The sequence below is a fragment of the Apostichopus japonicus genome, chromosome 20 (genome assembly GCF_037975245.1).
Source record: "Apostichopus japonicus isolate 1M-3 chromosome 20, ASM3797524v1, whole genome shotgun sequence".
Classification (NCBI taxonomy): Eukaryota; Metazoa; Echinodermata; class Holothuroidea; order Aspidochirotida; family Stichopodidae; genus Apostichopus; species Apostichopus japonicus.
In genome coordinates, this window is record NC_092580.1 from 4,055,794 (window position 1) to 4,081,726 (window position 25,933).

General features: G+C 37.9%; 1 protein-coding gene across 3 annotated transcripts; it reads right to left on the reverse strand.

The window, feature by feature from the left end:
- Positions 1–4,908: 4,908 nt before the first annotated feature.
- On the reverse strand, positions 4,909–25,886 carry LOC139961919 (uncharacterized). 3 transcript variants are annotated; one of them, XM_071961610.1, is made up of 7 exons: positions 25,734–25,886; positions 23,013–23,087; positions 20,327–20,456; positions 19,633–19,800; positions 8,482–8,673; positions 7,668–7,730; positions 4,909–7,044 (listed from the first exon to the last, which is right to left on the reverse strand). In XM_071961610.1, the coding sequence occupies exons 1-7, from the start codon at positions 25,743–25,745 to the stop codon at positions 6,056–6,058; spliced, it is 1,629 nt and encodes a 542-aa protein (XP_071817711.1). In that variant the 5' UTR covers positions 25,746–25,886; the 3' UTR covers positions 4,909–6,055. The 3 variants fall into 3 exon arrangements, with proteins under 3 accessions (XP_071817711.1, XP_071817713.1, XP_071817712.1); XM_071961612.1 differs by lacking the exons at positions 19,633–19,800; positions 20,327–20,456; positions 23,013–23,087; positions 25,734–25,886 and adding exons at positions 9,563–9,692; positions 10,272–10,346; positions 11,323–11,489; XM_071961611.1 differs by lacking the exons at positions 4,909–7,044; positions 7,668–7,730; positions 8,482–8,673 and adding exons at positions 13,756–18,186; positions 18,808–18,870 and having other exon boundaries at positions 25,734–25,882.
- Between the last annotated feature and the right edge of the window lie 47 nt (positions 25,887–25,933).

A 25,933-nucleotide genomic window follows, 5' to 3' on the forward strand; every position in this document is an offset into this window, starting at 1 on the left:
CGTATAGCCACTATATGTATGGACCGTGACGCATGTATTCGTTTTGTACGGCGTCAAAGACTGTGCAAATTGAATGCAAGTCATTGGTGATATGTAAAATTTACTATTTTGAAAGTTTTTTTTTTTACTATTTTAAGTAAATACAATATATAGTTAATAGGTTTGATCAGTCAACTGTGACACTTAGAGAAAAAAAAAGGTTTTGTCACACAATTTGTTGTTTAACAGTAGAACTGAACAGAATTTTCAGCACGTATATAGCCACTATATGAATGAACTGATTCATTTATTTCTATCACTCAAAATTGTCCTTTTCTCTTGGAACTATGACACAACACGATTTAAATTTGCTCAAAGTCATCATTTAATAGTACTTGCTAATGTGTTGAAAGTTCCGAACATTTGAAACACGAGTGACCATTTTTGTCGCCATCTCCCTACATGAACTAATGTATGTATAGAGAGATGAGCTATTGTACTTCACCCAACATCAGAAATATGAGGAAGTGCGAGTGAGTAACAACAGTGTGTCGTAAACTCCTCCTAGATCGTAAATCCGATCAAGTTCAAACTTGGTGGGTAGGTGCCTGACCATGTAAACTCGTGATTGATGGCGTCATAGGTCAACGATCTGGATCAAAGGTCAATTGAGATCATATGCATTTTTATTAGGTATGCAACTACATGAATTGCCATCTTGTATGTTAGACTTGCTAGAATATCATTTTGGGACAATCTTAACGACCAGACTTAACTTCAAACATTCTACGATGGATTCGCTTTGTTAAGTTGACAATTCTGTTTTAATATAAGAGTTCATTTGTCATACATAGGTTATATGTGTATGAATATCCGCTTGTGTAGGCAGGCCCGTAGCCAGAGTACTGAGCATGAGGGGACCAGAAATTTTCCAAGGAGGGCCAACAATTGATTCACTATCTAAGCGGAGAGCCACCATTGGTTGGCGCGTGGCGCGCAAGAACATTTTTGACACATCAAACGCCCCTGATCACCGGAAATGGCACTTCACAAGCTCTGCAGTGGCTATTCTGAAAGTAACATCGTGTAATAAAATAATGTGCTATAAATCATTCGATGAATTTTTTTTTTGAAAAGCCTGGGAAGGTTTGAACATAATTTGATTATTTGTTGAACACATAAGGTGAGGTGATCTTGTTTGGGGTAAACTCAATGAAATAACAGCTATATGCATGCCAGCTAGTAATTAGTTCATTGCATGATTATTGTAACAAGAACATTTTCCGTTCTTTGGCTTTGGATAGTTTAGCTACAATGGAAGACACTGTAATTGGTGAGCCCTTTCCCCATACCACTTAATATAGGGATGTTTGATTGACACTACAGTAGTTCTATGCTGAGAGCCAAAACTGTTCATATAAGTTAGGAACACAAAAACAATCATCTTGAACTACATAGGCTTCAAAATACAGCCCCATTCAATAGTTTGTGGAATATGAACCTGAACAACCAATGTAAGTTGTAAGCATTAGACCATTTTACCTTATGTGTTCAACAAATAATCAAGTTATGTTCAAATCTTCCCAGGCTTTCAAAAAACAGTTTTTCACCGAAACATTTTCAGACTCAAATTTTCTAAGTGGGGCCAACATATTTCCCCCTCGACAACGGGCCTGTGTGTAGGAACTGGGAATTCGTCAGTAGCTGCCCTTCTCTTTCAAAACTGGTAGACATGATTCTGTGGAAGTTGGAGCATGAGAGACCAATTATTTGGCTATCTTGATAATACTGATGACCTTTAAAGCTGTGACCTGGGTACAGCTTGCGGCGGTTATTGTGTTATCAACTAATATATTCACCTCTAATATGCTTGAAATTTAATGATTTTCTTAGTTTTGGGAGTCAAACTTTTGTTAGAAAGTCAAGTTGATGATCAATAACTAATTTGAAGATTTTTGAACGCTGAACTGCTGTCGATTAATTTGCGTCTTGGGAGCAATATAGAAACATGTATTGTAACTGAGTAACTCAGTTTAAGAATTAGGATGTATCGGTTTGGATTCAGTAGAGTGTGCAACCACCATTTTTGTAGTGGGGAATGTTTTAACTCATCTAGTGGGTGGTCCACAGACATGATATAACCAGAAAGCCAGTTGGCTTGTGATTCCTTGTCATATACTTTCAAATAACTATCTGACTATCTGCCACATTTTTCACGATTTTGGCACCCTAATACGGCACACGATATCACGATATTCGAGTGAATTATATCAACTTGTCACTTGAGTTATGTCAAAGACGTAGTGTCTGTATAACACGCCGGTATACTTTCTTACCGTTCAAGCCGAGCGCCACCATTTGGATGAGCGGCTTCAGTTTATGTCGCATGACGTCATTCTTCCTACTTTAATTTCTATGCTTTTGTCAAAGATTTATAAACGCCCTTTCACAAAACTAAACTGAGCTGAATTTGACCAAACTATGTTCACAATAAGAAACTCATAGCATTGGAGAATTCACTTGTTAATTGTAGATATAATTGTGGAGTTATGTTTAAAAGGTTTCAGACTTTGACAACTGTTGACCTCATTGGACATCTAAAAATATCAATAGCATTCTTGCAATCACTAAGCTGGATTTACATAATAAGTATAAAGATCAAGAAAGATGTACTTATTGAGTTATTGTGTTTACAAGATTTTACAAGACTTTGACTCAAATGTTAACCGCAAATGACCTCCAATTTCCAATTTGACCTTCAATTTCAATCGGGTTAGTCTACTCAATTGAAGGCATCAACATACCAAGTATGAGATTCATCAAAGCGTCTCTTTTTGAGATATCATGTTTATAATGTTTCCACAGTTTGACATAGGATGACCTTTGAACCAAAAAAAAATTGTAGCCAAGAGCTCACTCTGTTACATGCACATGCCAAGTTTGAAGTCCATCCAACTTTAATATTGAGTTATCGTGTTTACAAGCATTTTAGTAAGACCTCAGGTGACATTACCTTTGACTTTCACTCTTGAGATATTGTGTGAACAATGTTTCATACGTTTACCTTTGACCAATACCAACATTGATCCCAAACCAGTTCTACCAAATATGAAATGTACCCCAGTTATCTTTCTGAAAAGTTAGAGCGTTTACGAGCAAGTGTCACATACACACGCCATCACCATCGCATAAATTCCTTCTGCCTTCTGAATCCAAAATGGAGAGTGCTTAGATGCAAAATGGTGCTACTATATTTTGCAACCCAGTGAAACAGTTTAAAATTTGTTAAACTGTTTAGGCTGTACCGCATGTATACCATGTCTCTAGTGGGGGAGTTGGTCCCCATCCCACCCCTCAACCCAAAGAAAATGTAGAGGTAATCCTTGTGTGGCAGTATTTGTTTCAATTCTAACACCTAACTGTAAAACCGCAGGTTTAATAAACAAACCGTCTACCATACGATATTAAACAGATCATCTCCTTGTTCCTGTTTTCCCCATATTTTAGGTTTTTCGATCATCTCCTGTGTCAGTTCTACACCCCTCCCCCCCCCCCCCAATTTATTCAGATATTACATAAATTACGATTTTGTATCTATACATTTCAATCATGTTACTTATTTCACTTTCTTAATCAAGAATTTCTTAGCCCCCAGTGTCTCCCCCTTCTCTCTCCCCTTCCCTTATTTTCTTATAGTTTAATTAGATCTCCGCAAATTCAGGCAAAACAATTGACTGGGTATTAAAAATGTGTTAGCTAGTCTGGATATACCAAATTGTTACTAGAATATATATAGACGAATGATGTAATCATGACAAAAAGCCTCTGAATAATGATGCAATATTGGGTATGGGGGGGGGGGGGGGGATTGAGACCAACTAGTTTGGAGATAACTGCATTGCCTGACCCAGCAAACTTTCTGAAAGTAAAATGAGTGGACAGTTGGGGAAGCGGGGGGGGGGGGGGGTGAAAGGGTAGATGAGGGGGTAAAATGTGTCAGCTGATCATTCATATCTGGTCTCTGGTTATTAGACTGAGAGGACTATGAATATGTCACAAGGCTCAGAATAATGCAACTTGATGACCCGATTTTAATTTACAATTTATCTGGTTTGAACAAATGAACACAAAGCAAAGAAAAATATGGTAAACACAGATGGTGGTGTTGTAAAGCAACTTTTATTATTATTATTTATCCTTATTTTATCCCTATTATTTATACTTTAGGCAACATTCTAGGCTTGATTAATCATAGTCCAAGAAAAAGGAACAATTTGAGTGCTGTTAATGTTTTTGTAACTATTCCGGTGTTCATTATATTCAGCTTGAAAGTAAACCTGATCCCTGGAATGCTGCTTTTTCCCCCGTATATTTATTGTGTTGCTTCTCAGGAATATACCTAACAGTCTGTATGTTAGACTAAGTAGTCCAGTCACTTTAACTGATGAGACTCACATGTTTAAATGATCATTTCTCAAAAGTCAGAAGTGGCATAGAATTGCAATCTGGACTGATAGCAGTGCTTTCTTACTGTCTTTAACATATCAAGATAAATTGCATTGCTTAAAGTCATCCTTAAAAATACAAATCTCCACAATATAATAATAATCCAACTTGAATAAAAACATGAAAAGAAGCCCAAGTACCACTAACTACATAACCATGAACCACTTGATAATATACAGAACCTGGGCACGAAAACCAAACGACTGATCCACTCTCAACCCGTCCTCTCGCATTGAGGCTGACTGTGTGATCAATTTGCTTATGGGTACAATATTTCAACAATACGAGGGAAATACAAATAAACGTTCTCTACATGAATTGCTCATTAATCACATAAATTGCAAGTATAAAGTGAGGACTTTATAAAGGGAAGCAATACCCAATGTAACAACCTCAAAAATTAATAGTACATACAAGAGATGCTTCTTTAAAGTAATTACTACCACTTTTGATATCACCCCCCCCCCCCCCACCTTAGTTTTTTCTATGAGCATCTTATTTACAAAATCAAAGTAATGAATGTCCAACTTCATTTACAAATAGCTGTTCATACAAGGTATAAACTCAACTGCTCAGCATACATGTCTTAGTGCAGTAGAATAGAGCACTAGAATATTACCCCTAGTCCTCTATAACAGACAACCTCACACCCCATGCTGCGATACTTAAGATGCATGATCACTCTTAGAAGTGTAAATGGAATCATAACGAAATAGCCAATAATTAATTAATTTAGGTTTACAGTCTTGTTCAAGGCCAGGCCTTCTCACAAAACTTTTACAACTTAACCCTGGTCATTGGTAACTTGTCACACCTACACACCAAAGTGTGCACAATTCAATCAATCTCTCCTGGGGCACCACAGTGCACCACAACCACGTGTCCCCCGGGGGACTTCCCATAGGGTGCAGCCACAAACCGGCGCACACAACTATATTTACAAGTTACCTCGCAAGTCCCCTTTTAAACACCTGGGTGAAGAGAGGCAATGGAGAAAAAGCGCCTTGCCCAAGGACACAACGTAATGATCTGGCTAGGGCTCGAACCTGTAATCCTTAGATCACAAGTCCACTGCCTCAACCACAATGCCCTCACAATAATTGTGGTAATGATTAAACTACTCGGTGTTCTACATAGCAAACAGGCTATTAAGTGCAGTAATGATAGGAATTGTAATAAATGTTCAAGTGAACGGTTACAGAAGTGGAGTAACGAGATGAAGTTGTCTTTACATAAAAAAATAAAAAAATGTGGCCGGAGACAATGCTCCAGTTTTCTACCGGAAAAAAAACCTCAAAAGAAAAACGTATCAATAAATGAACTCTGTTAAGCAATACCCAACACAAAAACAACCTCAAAAACTAAGTAGTGCATACTAGAGAATGCCAAGTAACAGTGTTTCTATAAAAAAAAAACTTCATGGTGTTTTCTCTTTATCAACTACCACCTCGTGCATTTGGCTGTCACTCGACGCTTTCAATTCTAATAATTGTTCTGAGGTTTGGTCGGACGCAGAGGTGGAATCTGTGGACCCAGACTCTGGACTGGCTGGTTGCTTTCTTAACTTACATTAACATATAACCAAACCAGCTATTACTAAACCTACTACCACCAGCACCACCGGCACAATTACTGCCACATTTGAATTGTTTTGGGTGGGAACAGATGGTGTAGTTGGGACACTAGTAGTAACCACAGGGTCAGTTTGGATCACATGTAAGAGGCTGACTTCACCTTTGCTTCCATTTCTATATTCGCAACTGATAGTTCCATTTACATAAATGGATTGATGGAATTTATAAATGTTTTCGTCACAGGTCAAGTTACTTCCCTGGATAATGATTTTAAGGGGGCTACTGCGTCCATTAACATAGACCAATATGTCATTGTTAGTGGCTGTTATCGCACTAACTGTATCGGGCCTGTTGAACTGCTCAAGGTTCAGTTTTTCCAAAGGGTTGTTCTCCAACCCTAGAATACTTAAGTTTAAGTGGTTCAAGTCTAAGTCTAAGTAAGGTACTTCCGTTATCATGTTGTTCCCAAAGTAAGCAGTCTTCAAGTTTGGCAACATTCTGTTAAAATAATTTGGCAGTTTAGTGATTATGTTTTGCATCAAAGACAGCACTGTTAAGGTTCGCAAGGAAGCATAACTTTCACTAAAACTGCCTATATTGTTACCATCCAAGTCTACCAAGTTTAACTGTGTGAATCCTCTGATTGCTCGATCTGGCACCAAAACAAACTTATTGTTAGCCAGATGTAGTTCATGGACATTTGGGAAATTTACACCCAAATCATATGGAAGGGAAGATGGATTACCTGAAGACAGATTCAAACATCGATATTTTGAACAGCCTTGTGTATTATCACAGCAGTCTGTAGGATCAACAAGGACGATGCAATCCAGACAAGTCTGACCTGAAACAGTGCCCAAGACGCTTGAAAATATGATGAAAATGAGTATTTTCATCATAGGAAATTTACATGATATGGCTGAGAAGGTCTTCCAGAAAGCAAGCCAGTCTGGTAAAATCTTACCCACTTTTCCCGAGGTTTTCTCTGTAAAAGATGAAGAGAAAGTTTGAATGACCCAATGTGTAACTAACTATATTAAAACAATAGACATTTTGATATTCAAATCTTGATCCAAATTGAGCACATGTGTGTCCGGAATGATATCAATATGATATCAGTCAATTACACTCATGCTACTCAAATAACGAAACACAAATTAAAACTGTTATCAATTCAAAGAGCTATGCGACATGCCAAGATTGAACAACTGATAAATTTGAACCTGAGTGAACAATCAGAAACTACAGTGTAATGCCTACCAGCAAAACGTAGATTTGTGCTTGTATGATTAACTTCTAATGATATTCAGTTGATAGCTAGAAACCTAGATTTTTTCCCAGTGTTGCCCATCTTTAATATGCATAATATTGCTTTGAAGAACAATGGTGAACACATCTTTGCCCATGAGCCATCATTAACCACAGATAATTACTCAAGCTACCTTTCATTGGATGTAGTGTTCACAAGCATTCTGGTAAAAGCTATTGTCACCAGTATGTTATTGGAAAAAGTTTGGGTTTTTTATTAAACAGATTACCACATTGAGAAATACTGGGGTGCTTACACCTGTGAAACTGTATAGTTACAAGAACCTCAAATGAACTTACGATAAACCCAATCTGGGACTGCTGGTAAAAGTTTCACCAGGGTGGTCAAAATGCGTTCATTTCCTGAAATAACAAAGTATAAAAAGCACAAGTTAAACACAGTAAAAACTTAACTATGTGGAAATAATAAAATTAATATACGATGGAGAGAAATCCTCTCATACACCCAGACAGTCCCCCACCATCCACCATAAATGTCACCCAATACGGTATTTGTACGAGTTTTAGTTCTTTTCAAAAGATTACCTGTACTGTCTTACTACAGTGATATGCGTATGAAACTTGGACCCTAATGAATATGCTATTGATCAGGTTTTCTTTCAAATGTTTAGACAATTACAAAACAAAAATCTGTTCATTGAAAGAGCAGTCACCATGAAATAAACTTAAATCTAGGCTGGGATTTGCACATCTGGTTAAAAGCCATTCAATAATGGCTGTTTTATGTGATGACTGAACCATCTCAGTAGGTTGTTTGCTGAAAACTCCTCCAATATAGCAAAATTACCAAACAGTGTGCACATGTGGGTTGATATAATTTCTCTGAAGGATCAAAAGCACCCAGGGATACTAATTAATTGGAAAGTAATTTGTAAAAGTTGTGATTGGTTGATATTTCATAACAATCAAGAGCATCTAAATGGTTTTCTTTCCACCACTGCTGCAAGTATGTACATATGTATTTAAATAATTGACCTTTTCGTCCTCCCCACTCACAAATATTGAAAATAGGACACAGAACTTTATTGATTTAAGAGAACTTCCACTAGGGTATATGCAGATGCCAGGCAATACAAATTGCTTCTGTACTTACCGAAGAAACTTATTTGTAGTAAACCAGGATCCATCTGAAAGCCTTTCGCAGGTGATCCATTTTGTCGACTTCCACCACTGGACTGTGGGTCCTCTGGTGAAGATAGATCTTGTAGGAAGCCACCACCAATTGGTGAACACATTTGTGGATCTTGCAGAGTTTCATGGCTGTCAGAATTTATTCCCCCTTGATCTACATTTTAATTACGAATCAAAAATACAAAATAGGAATTTTGAAATATAACAGTACTCTCTGCTACTTGAAGATATTTAAACTTTGTGGTATAAAATCTTCGTTGATAGAGATTAGCCTCGAACTAGATAAAATATTCTGTTACTGGAATAAACTGTTCATTCACCAGGAAACAAAATTAAATCTAGGCTGCGATTTGCACATCTGGATAGAAGCCTCCATTTAAGCAAAAATTAACCCACATCTCAAACAGTGTGCACATATGAGTTGATATTATTTCTCTGAAGGATCAAAAGCACCTGGGGATCCTAATTATTTGGAAAGTATCTGTAAAGTTATCATTGGTTGATACGTCATAACAGTTTACAACAGCTAAATGGTTTCCTTTCCAACACTTCTGCAAGTATGTACATATATATATGTATTTGGATAATTTACCTTTACCTCCTCCCTACTCATAAAAAACTCCAATTTCGTAAAACTTGCCAACTTTAATATCATACATTTAGGAAAACGCCCTCGCTCATTACAATTTTTTTTCTAAGTAAAGCATCAAAGTTAACCATGTCTCAAACAACCTGCAGATATTATCTGCTCACTCTATCACAAGCAATTGAGGATCACAAGCAATTGAGGATCCTAATTAATTGGAAATGTCTGTAAAGTTAAACTGTAATTGTTGATTCTTCAAAACAATCTACACTCTGTTTCTTCTTAATGATTTTCTTTCCAACACTGCTGCAAGTACGTACCATATTTATTTGAATAATTTACCTTCTTGTCCTCCCATTGACAAATATTCAAAATTGGTCAGGATAATCACTGTAAGAGAACTTCATCTAGGATATATGCAGGAGATGCCAGACAATCCAATTGTTTCTGTACTCACCAAAGAAACTTGTTTGTGGTGAACCATCCATCTGAAAGTCTTTTGAAGGAGATCCATGTTGTAGACTTCCGCCACTGGACGGTGTGTCCTCTGGTAAAGATTGGTTGACAAAACATTCTTCCTGTTGTGCCTATGAAATCATAACAAAACAACATAAACACTAAAATATCACACACAGATAAGTGACTTGACATTTTGTAGAAACTGACATTCATCTAAGCCAGGGGCTGAGGCAGGAATAGGCCATTTGGGTGTGCAATTAAAAAAAAACTACACGTTTTGTATTAAAATTATTGCTGTGTATGGTTGCTGAATATAAATAGCTGACATGGCAGGTCAAAGAACATGGAAACCGAAACTCCAGGTTTATCATTTCTGTTAGGTCCTTTCTATTCATTACTCTGTGTTGGTCTATATACTGTCAATATTTTACCCAGGAATGTTTGTGTCTTTATCAACGGCAATTACTTGATATAAATACTACTGTATAAATAATGGCATACTTCCAGAACAGAGGCAGCAAAATTACGGATAAGAAACGCAAATTATGGAGAACAATTTTTTTTATGAAGAGCCACTGCAGTATAACATGTGGTTTAACTATTTGGGATTACAGCAAACAGATTTTGCTCATAAATGTGCCAGCTCCTCAAAGTCTGAAGTTTCCCTGAATGCTACAAGAGTGCTAGTTATATATCAAATATATTACCTTGCTCTCTGGTGGTTCCAATGCGTCAGACGTAGGGACAACTTTCTCTCTTTCCTTTTCGGTGATCATCGTAAACTAGGAAAAAAATGAAAATGATGAAAAAAGTTAACTCAAAGTTGTTGAAGTAAAAGGTCCAGAAAAACGTGCAAAATGTTACAAGCTCTGTTTGTTTACCCAATGAATGAAGTTAAAGTCAAAACAATCAATCATGAATAAAACATGTCAACATACAATTAACCTAGGCGACATAAAGCATTTATATCTCTAAAAATAACCATCAAACACATATCAATTTATGATAACTGTAGTGTAGGCCTAATTGTACATCAATTGACTTTGGATGCTGTTTGCTATGCTCTGAGCCTAAGCTCTGACAGGTCGGGTCCCATAATGTAGTGGTATTATATTGAGGTAATGTTGGTTGTTTTTTGGATGTAAGATTTCCAAATGTCTAAAAAACAGGCAAAACTGGGCGAGAGTGTTAAAAGCTTAAAAAATACCACAATCTGTGGCCTAACTTTAGAATCTGTACCATATGAATGGGAAAGCTTACTTCGAATGGCAGAATAACAACTGTATAAATCTGGCTGTCAATAGCGGCCTCCAAATCAATAGAATAACAGTCAGTGAATAGGTGCGTCACGTGAATTAGGGTTAGAAATTAGGATTAGGATTAGGAAGTAGGGAATAGGGTTAGTCGAATGGTACGGATTCTAAATTAGTACCCAAGTTGGTCAGCAAATAGCTGAAATGGATTCAAACTCATGAAATATGTAATTCTGCTTGAATGCAAAAAGTTAAGGTGGCCTGCTGTATCGTTGCTAGTAATAACGGGGTGCATCAATTATGAAGCCTTGACTATACTGTGTACCATCTTCGTATGTACAATTCGGTGAAACACTGCACTAATTAATTAATGGGCTCGGCCTAGGCTACAGCCTAGCCTAGGCCGAAGTCAAATATTTATATCAACTCGAACATTTTTCTTTACGTGATAATCTTTCATTTTTAAACTAGGCTATTTGGATTTTGTTTTAATACATGATCTTACCATTCCAGTCTTCTTGCGCACAGGTTTTGGTCGTTAAAAAGATTCGATTCTTCGTAACTGAATTGCTGGCTTGTATTGTAAGTTGTGAATAAGTTATGAATGTGTAACTTAACTGTATCAAAGGTGTAAAAGCTGCTACAACACAAAAGATGCTTCTCGAACATAGAAATAAACACGTGTGAAGAGAGGTCTTTGTTCTCGAAACACTTCGAATCTTCGCGAAGACTGTTGTCGTATGGAACGCCAAAATGGACATTATTCAGTAACTTTTCACGCAGCTTTTACTTCCTTCTACAGTAGTAAATTTTGTGTCACATAATGCAAAAAACCAATAAAAGTCATTATTTGAGGTTCTTTTTCGCAGCATAATAACTAAGGCTTGAATTTTTATTGGGCAGTCAGTCAGCTGTCACAGAAAGGCCGCTATTTCAGACAAACTTCTTGTCTTTACCATGAAGTTTTTACTGCCGCATAATGACTTCAAGAAAAATCGTAGTCATGATGCGGCTATATTTTACAATCACATAATGACCAAGAAAGCAAAAACTAATTAAGCGGCTAAGTTATTGTCAGATAAGGACTAACGTAAATCTTACTTATTATGCGGCAGTATGTATTTTCATGGTCGTGTATTGATTGCCAAGTGAGAGTAGATCTAGAATTGATAATGTGACACTGATGGTCATGTCACTTTAAAAGCACATCAATTATGCAGAAAATAAGTTAACTTCTGTATGCCCAAATGCCCTGTTAATTTCCATATACGGTACTAATGGCAATATGGTACTTATGATAGTAGTTCACGGCCATATTGAAAGTTCATTTGGGTTTCTTTCTTCAGTGCAGTGTGTATGCAACAGTTTCTAAAGTGTATATTTCTCCGACATTACATTCTACTGTCATTCTTGTTACTTTATTGTGCATTTTCATTTGGTTTTGTGACTCTTATAAAACACAACTGGCTGGTTATTTTGATTGGAAATTTTTTCAATAAATTGTTAACTTTATGAGACTGGGTGCAAGGGATTATTCAACAGTCCACCATGCTTTTATTGCAGCACCGTATGCACTAACTGGGGTATGCATTAACCCAACATTTGAACGAAGTGCAATACTGGGCAGGACGTAAATCAAAGGGTCAACATTATCTCCAAAAATCAACAAACAAAACTTTTCCATGCTTTCAATTGGCTCAACCCCGTTACGATGAGGTCGGCTCCACCAAACCCTAATACAGCCTTTTTGCATTCTGGTTTAAATATATTTCAAGGGCAGCTTGTACGTAGAACACAACTTTAGCGGTAATTACAGCCTTTGGACTTTTCAGATTTTCTTGAAACATTTATCATTGTTCATTTAAATACAAGGGTGTAGGAACTGGGGGGGGGGCGCCAGCCCCCAGTGAAAAATATGGTAGGGCGGAAGTATCATTACGCCCCCCGCTTCGCAAGTCAGAAAACCCCTTTATTATTCCAAATGAGAAAAAAAATCTCATTTGGAGCACCAAACTGCATCTAAGGCGAGGTGAAAATACAAAATTAAGTTTACAAAATGGAGTGGGTGTTGAAGTGTGCTATATTGCACCAACTTGCATCTAATGCCACTTGGAAATGCAAGACCCCTCCCCCAGGCCGGCCATTAGTCTTCAGCCCCCCCCCCCCAACTCAAAAGTACCTTCCTACGCCACTGTTTAAATATGAACAAAATTCTAAAAAATCCTGTGTCCTTTGTTTTACTAGTTCAAAACGTTTTATTAGTTCAATTGTTGAAGCACGCCCCCATTTTCACAAATTACTTTTGTAAGAAAAACAAATTAATTGTTGTTTTCCGAATTTGCATAGAAGATCCATTTATTGCTGGAAAAATTGAGCATAAGGTATATTTTTGGCTTCTCTGCAATGTATTTTTGTGCTTAAATTTGAAATATAGGACCCCACGCACCTGGGCTTAGAATGCTTTCCAGAAGAGCTCAACCGCTCACTTTGGCATGATGAACTTTTGTGCTGTAAATTGGCTACGAGGGGCAAAAAATTGTAACTAGAATATATATAGACCAAAATTTCACCAGAATCGCACCAACAATGATGTTATCATGACAAAAAGCCTCCGAATAATGATGCAATATTGGGTGGGGGGGGGGTGAAATGAGACCAACTACTTTGGAGATAACTGCATTGCGTGACTCAGCAAACTTTCTGAAAGTAAAATGAGTGGACAGTGGGGGAGGGGGGGGGGGGTTGAAAGGGTAGATGAGGGGGTAAAATGTGTCAGCTGATCATTCATATCTGGTCTCTGGTTATTAGACTGAGAAGACTATATGTCACAAGGCTCAGAATAATGCAACTTGCTGACCCGATTTTAATTTATAATTTAAATTTATCTGGTTTGATCAAATGAACACAAAGCAAAGAAAAATACAGCAAACACAGATGGTGGTGTTGTAATACAACTTTTTTATTATTATTTATCAGCGTATTTACTTTAAAGCGAAAAAGAGATAGGGTGACTCTAGGCAAAATTCTAGGCTTGACTAATCATAGTCCAAGAAAAAGGAACAATTTGAGTGTTGTTAATGTTTTTGTAACTATTCCGGTTTTCATTATATTCAGCTTGAAAGTAAACCTGATCCCTGGAATGCTGTTTTTTCCCCATATATATATATATATTGTATTGCTTCTCAGGAATATACCTAACAGTATAAAGTAGTATAAAGTAGTATAAAGTGAGGCAGTGGCGTAGCCAAGGGGTGGGGAGGCGACATCCCCCCCATGAAAGCTTGTCGCCCCCCAGTTGTGCTCCCACTGGGATTTTGGGTGTCGAAAAAAAAATTACATGTGCGAAAATATATATCATTGGTCTGAATGGTCTTGAATCTCCATGATGACCACTCATGAATGACCCTTCTACCGCAGACCGGCAGTAGGCTATAGTTGCTGAAAAACCGGACGTGACATAGCGCATAGGCCGGGTTTTCACTTCTGAGACGTACCCGATGCTCTTCAAACCGCTAAAAAACAAATTTTCAAGAAAGGAGACAATACTATTGCTGAGAATCAGTCTATCACCCTAATAATGTTTCAGACGCAATCTTTGATGTCAGATTGACATATAGTTCGGTCATTCAGTATGTTACTTGGCTGAAAGCCCAGTCAATCTTTCCTTATTTTCTACGCGCAATTTGCAGATTTGTCGAAAAATGTCAATGTCGGTGTCAAACTCACAAAAGATATGTCATGATATTTCAAAGTAACTTACCAGATTGTTTTTTTTCTTCTATTTCACTAAACTATTTGATGACCATATCAAGACATGGGATATCAAAATATAGGATGTTGAGAAGCATAAGCATAAGCGTTAATCCTGGGGGGGGGGGAACATCTCACATTTCGAAGTGGGGGACACACTATCAAATTTCCCCCCCCCCCCCACACATTTTAGTGTCGTGGCTCTATTTGGTTAGGGCTTACACATCTCAGGATTCATATCATTGAATATTAGAAGTTCAGTTCTATGAAAAGTGATCAAGATTTTCACATCGGTAGAACTGCAACTTTGTCTGTTTGTGGCGACGAGCAAAACTTGAGATTGAAACCACAAGCTGTGTGCGGATAATGGTGCGGCCGGAGCCTACAACTAGTTCAAGAAGTCATGGCACTTCATAGCTAGAGTTTCTGTGGCAGCGCATCCCATGTTACTATAGCTAGTTGTTGAGTGATACCGGAGTTTACTCCAGTCAGAACACTGGGTACACGGTGGTTACATAGTACGCTTCTACCAGAATTCACCCGATTACCAGATGCAGATCCACCTAGCATTATTTTGATGCCTTCATCACTTTAGCCACTACTCACATGGGACCTATTTGAAGTCTGACAATACATGCACATGTGTCAGGTCCTGAAAATATAATTAAAGTGGTTTGTTTGGCCATCCTTGTTTCAAATTTCATAGAAATGTATTCTCGTAGACCTAGCAAAACATTTAAATTGACAGTCCCATTCGTCATTGGTGGTTCTAACATGCTGGCGTATGACGACTTTTGGCCAAATTTGCGCTAAGCTCACAATACGAACTCAGATCTGGACTTTGCCTAATTAGTTACTCATTCAAATTGTTAATCATGGCGTAGGAGGAAATGCACCATTTTGTGGTATAACTCCCAAGACGGCAAGTCGAGAAACGCACATGCAGTCGCCGCAGATGGCTTCCTTTGCCTATAGTATGTTCGGGGACATTTTGGGATATCTTTCCTATAGGCCTATATCTGAGGCCCTGGGGTCATTCCTTGACCGACTTGGTGCAATATAATGTGCCCATTTGGAAGTAAATTTATTCACAGGTTGTTAGTTGTCATGGGTTCGAACAAATGAGGGGTATTCTATCCTGAAACATAGGGCAAAATGGGGCTGGGGTTCCACTTCGCCACATCATTTGCCAACCTGCACTGGGTTCTAACGTTCATGTCAATTGGAATCACTAAATAACAGAAATAATCCACCAAAAATTAAGGCCCCATGAACTATATTGCAGATTTCCTGAGTGATGAATTTGTAATTTTCTCCCGAAATCACGCAATTAGATGGCTGCTATCCAGCCTGGCAATTGCCATCTCCAGCAATCTGGCAAGTATTGAAATCTAAGATTTTCCTGGTACACTGCCCGCCAACCCATGGTGGCGCTCCGCGTAGAAAGTACTTGCGGCCGGAATACTTGAATCAATTACATCTCCCCACATTTCAAATCGGATTGACGCCCCTGCTTACAAGGCCTGGGAAGTGTCATTTCTGACGATGTAGGCCTTTATAGCTAAAAAATTTTGGTACGCTGCTCGCCAACTCATGGTGGGGCTCCGCATAGATAGTAACAAGACACCCTCCAAGGAAATGGTCAAGCCCCCCAGCGCCCCCCCCCCCACTGAAAAAATCCTGGCTACGCCACTGAAGTGAGGACTTAATGAAGGGAAGCAATACCCAATGCAACAACCTCAAAAATTAATAAACCTTAAAAAAAATAGAGATGCTTAAGCAATTACTACAACATTTCAATATCGACACCCCCTCCCCCCTTCGCCCCTTTTTAAATGTCTATGAGCATCTTATTTACAATATCAAAGTAATCAATAGCGGTATAGACTCAACTGCCTCAGCACACATTCTGTGGCATACATGTCTGGTGCAGTAGAAAAGAACACTAGAATATTAACCATTGTCTCTATCACAGACAACTCCACACCCCATGCTGCGATACTAAGATGCATGATCACTCTTAAAAGTGTAAATGGAATCATAAGGAAATAGCCAATAATTGTGGTAATGATTAAACTACTCGGTGTTCTACATAGCAAACAGGCTAAGTGCAGTATTGATAGGAATTGTAATAAATGTTCAAGTGAACAGTTACAGAAGTGGAGTAACATGATGAAGTGTCTGTACATACAACAACAAAAAAATGTGGCTGGAGACCATGCTCTAGTTTTCTACCGAACGAAAAACCTCAAAAGAAAAAAAGTATCAATAAATGATACATCTCTAAAGCAATACCCAGCTCTCTAAAGCAACTCTTTAACTCTCAACTCTCTAAAGCAATACCCAACACAATGACAACCTCAAAAACTACGTAGTGCATACTAGAGAATGCCAAGTAACAGTGTTTCTATAAAAAAAAAAGGGGGGGTTGAGAAACAAAAGTCTGTCATATCTCTGCTAACTTCCTGGTGTTATCTCATTATCAGCTACCACCTTGTGCATTTGCTGTCACTCGACTCTTTCAATTTTAATATTTGTTCTGAAGTTTGGTCGGACACAGAGGTGAAATCTGTGGACCCAGGCTCTGAACTGGCTTGTTGCTTTCTAAACTTTAGATAATATATAACCAAAACAGCTATTACTAAAGCTACCACCACCAGCACCACCAGCACCACCGACAAAATTACTGCCACATTTAAATTGTTTTGGTTGGGAACAGATGGTGTAGTTGGGACACTAGTAGTAACCACAGGGTCAGTTTTGGTCACATGTAAGAGGCTGATTTCACCTTTGCTTCCATTTCTATATTTGCAACTGATAGTTCCATTCACATCAATGGATTGATGGAATTCATAAATGTTTTCTTCACAGATCAAGTTACTTCCCTGGATAATGATTTGAAGGGGGCTACTGCGTCCATTAACATAGACCAATATGTCATTGTTAGTGGCTGTTATCGTGCTAACTGTATCGGGCCTGTTGAACTGCTCAAGGTTCAGTTTTTCCAAAGGGTTGTTCTCCAACCCTAGAATACTAAAGTTTGAGTGGTTCAAGTCTAAGTCTAAGTCTAAGTCTAAGTAAGGTACTTCCGTTATCATGTTGTTCCCAAAGTAAGCAGTCTTCAAGTTTGGGAACATTCTGTTAAAATAATTTGGCAGTTTAGTGATTATGTTTTGCATCAAAGACAGCACTGTTAAGGTTCGCAAGGAAGCATAACTTTCATTAAAACTGCTTATGTTGTTACCCTCGAAGTCTACCAAGTTTAACTTTGTGAATCCTCTGATTGCTCGATCTGGAATCTGAACAAAGTTATTGTTAGCCAGATGTAGTTCATGGACATTTGAGAAACCGACACTCAAATCAGATGGAAGGTCAGATCGATTACTTGAAGACAGATTCAAAAATTGATATTCTGAACAGTCATTTGCATTTCTTCGATAGCAGTCTATAGGATCAGCAAGGTCGATGCAATCCAGACAAGTTTCACCTGCACCAGTGCCGAAGACGCATGAAAGTATGGAGAGGAAGAGTACACAATTCATAGAAAATTTACATGATATGGCTGAGGAGGTCTTCTTCCGAAAAGCATGCCGGCCTGGTAGAAAAAGAATGAGGATCTCTGAAAAAGATGAAGAGAAAGTTTGAATGACCCAATGTGTAACTATATTAAAACAATAGACATTTTGATATTCAAAACCAGATCCAAAATTGAGCACACGTGTGTCCCGAATGATATCAATATGATATCAATCAAATACACTCATGCTACTCATATAAGGAAACACAAAATGAAACTGTTATCAACTCAAAGAGCTATGCGATATGCCAAGAAGGAACAACTGATAAATTTGAACCTGAGTGAACAATCAGAAACTACAGTGTAATGCCTACCAGCAAAACGTAGATTTGTGCTTGTATGATTAACTTCTAATGATATTCAGTTGATAGCTAGAAACCTAGATTTTTTCCCCAGTGTTGCCCATCTTTAATATGCATAATATTGCTTTGAAGAACAATGGTGAACACATCTTTGCCCATGAGCCATCATTAACCACAGATAATTACTCAAGCTACCTTTCATTGGATGTAGTGTTCACAAGCATTCTGGTAAAAGCTATTGTCACCAGTATGTTATTGGAAAAAGTTTGGGTTCTTTATTAAACAGATTACCACATTGAGAAATACTGGGGTGTTTACACCTGTGAAACTATATAGTTACAAGAACCTGAAATGAACTTACGATAAACCCAATATAAGACTGCTAGTAAAAGTTTCACCGGGGTGGTCAAAAGGAATACATTTCCTGAAATAACAAAGTGTAAAAGCACAAGTTAAACACAGTAAAAACTTAACTATGTGGAAATAATCAAATTAATATACGATGGAGAGAAATCCTCTCATACACCCAGACAGTCCCCCACCATCCACCATAAATGGTCATCCAATACGGTATTTGTAAAAGTTTTAGTTCTTTTTAATTAATTATTAAAAGATTACCTGTACTGACTTACTACAGTGATATGCGTATGAAACTTGGACCCTAATGAATATGCTATTGATCAGGTTTTCTTTCAAATGTTTAGACAATTACAAAACAAAAATCTGTTCCTTGAAAGAGCAGTCACCATGAAATAAACTTAAATCTAGGCTGGGATTTGCACATCTGGTTAAAAGCCATTCAATAATGGCTGTTTTATGTGATGACTGAACCATCCCAGTAGGTTGTTTGCTGAAAACTCCTCCATTTTAGCAAAATTAACAAACTGTGTGCACATATGAGTTGATATCATTTCTCTGAAGGATCAAAAGCACCTGGGATCCTAATTATTTGGAAAGTGATCTGTAAAAGTTGTGATTGGTTGATATTTCATAATAATCAACAGCATCTAAATGACTTTCTTTCCAACACTGCTGCAAGTATGTACATATATGTATTTGAATAATTGACCTTTCGTCCTCCCCACTCACAACTATTGCAAATAGAACACAGAACTTTATTGATTGAAGAGAACTTCCTCTAGGATATATGCAGATGCCTGGCAATACAAATTGCTTCTGTACTTACCAAAGAAACTTTCTTGTGTTAAACCATGATTTATCTGAAAGCCTTTCGCAGGTGATCCATTTTGTCGACTTTCGCCACTGGACTGTGGGTCCTCTGGTGAAGATAGGTCTTGTAGGGAGCCACCAGTAGTTGGTGAACACTTTTGTGGATCCTGCAGAGTTTCATTCCCTATGAAACAAAATTAAATCTAGACTGGGATTTGCACATCTGGCTAGAAGCCATTCAAACATGGCTGAATTATATGTATGATGACTTGGCCATCCCTGTAGGCTGTTCGGCGAAAACTCCAATTTCGTAAAGTTTTAGGAAACAATGCCCTCACTCAGTACAAGTTTTTGTTAAGTAATGCATCAAAATTAACCATGTCTAAAACAACCTGCAGATATTATCTGCTCTCTCTCTACCTTTCTGAAGGATCACAAGCAATTGAGGTTCCTAATTAATTGGAAATGTCTATAAAGTTAAACTGTAATTGTTGATTCTTCAAAACAATCTAAACTCTGTTTCTTCTTAATGACTTTCTTTCCAACACTGCTGCAAGTATGTATATATTTACTACATTTATTTGAATAATTTACCTTCTTGTGCTCCCATTGACAAATATTGTAAATTGGACAGGGTTATCATTGTAAGAGAACTTCATCTAGGATATATGCAGAAGATGTCAGACAAATCCAATTTCTTCTGTACTCACCAAACAAAATTGTTTGTGGTAAACCATCCACCTGAAAGACTTTTGAAGAAGATCCATTTTGTAGACTTCCGCCACTGGACTGTGGGTCCTCTGGTGAAGATTGGTTGACAAAACATTCTTCCTGTTGTGCCTATGGAAATCATAACAAAACAACATAAACACCAAAATATCGCACACAGATAAGTGACTTGACATTTTGTAGAAACTGACATACATCTAAGCCAGGGGCTGAGGAAGGAACTGGCCATTTGGGTGTGCAATTTAAAAAAAAATATACATGTTTTGTTTTAAAACTATTGCTGTGTACTGGCTTGCGAGTCACTTCGCCCAACAACCATTTCGCCCAACTGCCATTTCGCCCAACCAGCCTGGTCATTTCGCCCAACCGCGTTGGTCATTTCGCCCAACCAGCATGGTCAGTTCGCCCAACCGTGTTGGTCATTTCGCCCAACCGTGTTGGTCATTTCGCCCAACCGTGTTGGTCATTTCGCCCAACCTTATTTTTACTAATATTCAGTCAGAATAATATTACTTTTTCTATTCCACCAGTTCAATTTGATTTATTTTGGGTAAGGTTACTTCGTAATAGGTAAATAAAGTGAGGTCCGCTCGATATCGATCTGAGTCTGAGCAGTTATTTCGGGTATAATGGGAGGATTACACTACTTTAGGCGTTTACGCATACAATGGAAGTTATATTATTATACAAACAAAGGGGAATCGGTGTGGAATAATATAACCGTTTCTATTTCACTAGTTCAATTTGATTTATTTTGGGTTATATTATTGGTAGTTATATTATTATTATTATTATATGGAAGTTATATTATTATATAAACAAAGGGGAATCGGTCTTCATAAAAACCTATCAAACCTAACCCCTAAAATACTGGTCCATCCTACTGACTAACAATTCCGGAACGTTAAGTGAAAAACAATATATATATATAAAACCCGTCCGTAATATTTATCAATGTAACCACATATGTAATCACATATGTAGGCTAATCAATTTAACCACGACTTCAAGTTTCCTTAATACTCGGTTCGTATCCCGTAACGTTAACAATTCCCGACCGTTTACTATCAAACCTATCAAACCTAACCCCTAAAACACTGATCCATCCTCAAGGTTCCTTAATATTCGGTTCGTATTCTGTAACGTTTCCTTACTAAAGTTATACAAAGAAAAGGACTTCAAGTTTCCTTAATATTCCTTAATATTCGAACGTTTACTATCAAACCTAACCCCCAACACACTGATCGGTCCTCAAGTTTCCTTAATATTCGGTTCGTATCCTGTAACTTTAACAATTCCCGAACGTTTACTTTTCAAGTATCATATTTAATCAAGGTTGGGCGAAATGACCAGGCTGGTTGGGCGAAATGACCAGGCTGGTTGGGCGAAATGACCAGGTTGGTTGGGCGAAATGACCAGGCTGGTTGGGCGAAATGACCAGGCTGGTTGGGCAAAATGACCAGGCTGGTTGGGCGAAATGGTAAGGTTGGGCGAAATGGCAGTTGGGCGAAATGGTTGTTGGGCGAAGTGTCCTGCTTCCGTGTACTGTATGCTTGCTGAATATAAATAGCTGACATGGCAGGTCAAGGAACATGGAAATCGAAACTCCAGTTTTATCATTTCTGTTAGGTCCTTTCTATTCATTGCTCAAAGTTGGTCTCAATTATAACTTACTCACTTGCTAGGAGGGCATTGTGGTCAAGTGGTTAAGGCAGTGGACTTGTGATCTAAGGATTACAGGTTCAAGCCCTGGCCAGATCATTGCGTTGTGTCCTTGGGCAAGGCACTTTATCTCCATTGCCTTTCTTCACCCAGGTGTATAAATGGGGACTTGCGAGGTAACTTGTAAATATAGTTGCGTGCGCCTGTTTGTGGCTGCACCCTATGGGAAGTCCCCCAGGGGACACGTGGCTGTGATGCACTGTTGTGCCCCAGGAGAGATTGTTTGAATTGTGCACACTTTGGTGTGTAGGTGTGACAAGTTACCAATGACCAGGGTTAATTGTAAAGCGCAGAGAACTTGTGGATTATGCGCTATATAAATAACAGCGTAATAATAATAATACTCTGTACAAGTTTCTTGGTTTTAGTGCTTCCAATATTAACATTAAAGGAAACCTGTATTCTGTTTGAGTTATTGTTTATATGTATCCCCTGTCACAATAGGACGAGAAACCCTGAGTGTTAACACTACAATCTTGATCACCCTTGTTGGGGTATGTACCTCATCCCCCCCCCCCCCAAATATCACACCTTCTTATGAAAACTTAACAGCCATTAATGAAAATGTCACCATTAAAGCAGAAGTGCCATATTGCCTAGCAACAGTCAGACATACACCTCTGCAACAAAATGAATGATTATATATACTGTCCATATTTTACCCAGGAATGTTTGTTTCTTTATCAACTAAGCAATTACTTGATATAAATACTACTGTATAAATACTGGCATGCTTCCAGAACAGAGACAGCAAAATTATGGAGAAGAAATACAAATTCTGCAGAAACACAAATTTATGAAGAGCCACAGCAGTATGACATGTAGCTTAACTGTTTGAGATTACAGCAAACAGATTTTGCTCATAAATGTGCACAGCTCCTAAAAATCTGAAGTTTCCCTGAATGTTACAAGAGTGCTAGTTAGCACAGCTGAAAAATATATTACCATGCTCTCTGGTGGTTCCAATGAGTCGGAAGGATGGACAACTTTCTTTCTTCCCTTTTCGGTGATGCTTGTAAACTAGGAAAAAAATGAAAATGATGAAAAACGTTAACTCAAAGTTGTTGAAGTAAAAGGTCCAGAAAAATGTGCAAAATGTTACAAGCTCTGTTTGTTTACCCAATGAATGAAGTTTAAGTCAAAACAATCAATAATGAATAAAACATGTCAACATGCAATTAATCTAGGCGACATAAAGCATTTATATCTCTAAAAATAACCATCAAACACATATGTCAATTTAAGCTAACTAAAGTGTAGGCCTAATTGTACATCAATTGACTTTGAATGATGTACAATTGACTTTGTATGCTGTTTGCTATGCTCTGAGCCTCTAAGTTCTGACAGGTCAGGTCCCATAACGTAGTGGTATTATATTGAGGTAATATTGGATAATTTAAAAAAAAAACACAGATTTTGATCAGCATACACCTGAAATGGATTAAAACTCATCAAATATGTTACTCTGCTTGACTGCAAAAGGTATAGGTTGCCTGCTGTATCCTTGAGCTAGTAATGTTTAAAGGTGCATCAATTACGAAGGTGCATCAATTATGAAGCCTTTACTATACCTATCATACACAGTAAAAGACCTGTATTTACAACCTTCTTATCACATATTTACTAATACTATTATGCAGTAATCTATATTTATACCACACTCATTTCGCAGCCTCTAGTCTACCATTGTCATGTGATTTGAGCTAGAAAGCACTGATAAATCCCACCAATCTACATTACATACAGTAAGCCTAATCTTACACAGATCAGCATATATCTATAAGCAAAACCAAAACTGATATTGCCAAAACTTTGCTGTGAATCTATACCATATTTGCTGTGGTTTCTGTTTCTGTAAGATACACGTTAAAAACCTCTCTCGGGTATCACAATGAGGATGTTGGTGTGCAGCGCAGCAGTGCTAGTAACAAAGAGTGGGCAATCTTGTCTTAAACACCTCAAGATTAGGGCTCTCCTTAACTGCCAAGGATTGCATATTCCAGTCTTTTATAGTCCTAGGATAGAAACTATACCGAAAAGCACGATGATTATGTGGAATTTGAGTATAACGGCAGATCTCCCTGGTTTCAAGAAGGGATTAGTCTCATTTGGGACTGCAATTAGGCCATTAATAATTTGGTAAAAGAGCATAAGTCTGGCCCTTTTCCTTCTTTCTGTGAGGGGTTCCCACTTCAAAGTCTTCAAGATCTCAGTGACGCTGGGTTGCCTACGTAAATCTCGAGTTACAAAGCGTGCTGCCTTCCTTTAAATTTTTTCTATTTTATCTTGGTCTGAGACCTTATAGGGGTCCCAAATCTGAGCTGAATATTCAAGAGTAAAACGACACATAGACATATAGGCCAATTCACGTAATTCTGGTGGACAAGAGCGCAAATTCCTATTAAGGAAGCCAAGGGTTATGCTGGTCCTAGAGCAAATCTTATCAATATGAATTAGAGAAAGATTAATTGTCACTAAACAGGATCCTAAGATAAGGTTGCGCAGTGACGCACTCCAATATTTGATTGTATATGGAGTAAATGAATACAGATTTTGCCCCGCTAGGCTTTGTAGACATCATGAAGCATTAAGAGGGATTGAATTTCATGTCCCAAAGCGTAGCCCAGGATTCAAGAGCCTTCAGATCTTTCTGGAGGATGAGATGATCGTCAAATGAGTGAATGGGCCTATACAGCAAAGCATCATCCGCAAATAAACGAAGTTGCAATTTAATGTGATAAGTAATGTCGTTTATATAGCATAAGAACAGAACTGGGCCAAGAAAGGTGCCTTGTGGAACACCCGAGAGAACAGGAGCGGATGTTGTTGATGATATTCCATCGATAATCACACTTTGGGTTCTATGTGACAAGACACTATTGATCCAACAGGAAAGATCTCCCGAATTCCATAATGGCCGATCTTGGCCAGCAATTTACGATGAGAAACTACATCAAATGCCTAAGAGAAGTCAAGAATATTTATATCAACCTGGGTATTCTTATCATAATAGTGATCTAAATCTGAAATAGTCATGAGAAGCTGAGTAGTGCACGAATGACTTCTTCTAAAACCATGTTGTAGGTCTGTTAAAATGGCATGATTGTCACTTTTATGATTGTCACATTAATATACACTATTATTAACAGTACATGATCTGTATTATACATACAGGGTAGTGTTGCACCATTATTGGCATGTATTGTCATATTGATATCACTTACATCGATATCCACTGAAATTAAGGTCATTTACTGATAGTTTGCAACTGATAGTGATACTGCCTTGTCACAGTTCAAAATGTTTTGGCCTAAAAAGCAATCTCCCCTTTGTGGCATTTCAATGACATCTTAAATCAAAATTGGGCACCTTAGTTACCCAGTGAAGCCCGTGCTACAAACATTTTGAACTGCAACGTTAACTGTATGCCTAAGTAACAGAAACTTGATCATTGCTATTAAACCCCAACTCCATTCGCTATAGCACCTACTTGTACTGTGCACTATCTTCGAACATACAATGCGGTGATAGGCTAGGCCTCACACTGCTACAGATCGAAGACAGTACAACACATATTTATAACTCGAACGTTTTTCTTTACTCCACGTGATAATCTTTCATTTTCAAACTAGGCTTTTTGGATTTTGTTTTAATACATGATCTTACCATTTCTGTCATCTTGCGCACAGGTTTCGGTCGTTTAAAAGATTCGATTCTTCGTAACTGAATGGCTAGCTTGTCTTGCAAGTTGTTATAAGATTATCCTATAATCTGTGTGTATTACTTGATCAAGAGTCTAAAGATTACGTGGTCAGCGCAGCCACGACGACACATGGGCTTCTCGGAAATCTTCGAATCTTCTCGAA

What these genes read in the sequence shown, in the direction of transcription:
- LOC139961919 (XM_071961610.1), bottom strand. An exon ending in AACACAAGAAAGTTTCTTTG is followed by an intron (nt 8,674 to 19,632) that starts GTAAGTACAGAA and finishes ATTAAAATGTAG; the next exon opens with ATCAAGGGGGAATAAATTCT. An exon ending in ACTACAAATAAGTTTCTTCG is followed by an intron (nt 7,731 to 8,481) that starts GTAAGTACAGAA and finishes TTGTTATTTCAG; the next exon opens with GAAATGAACGCATTTTGACC.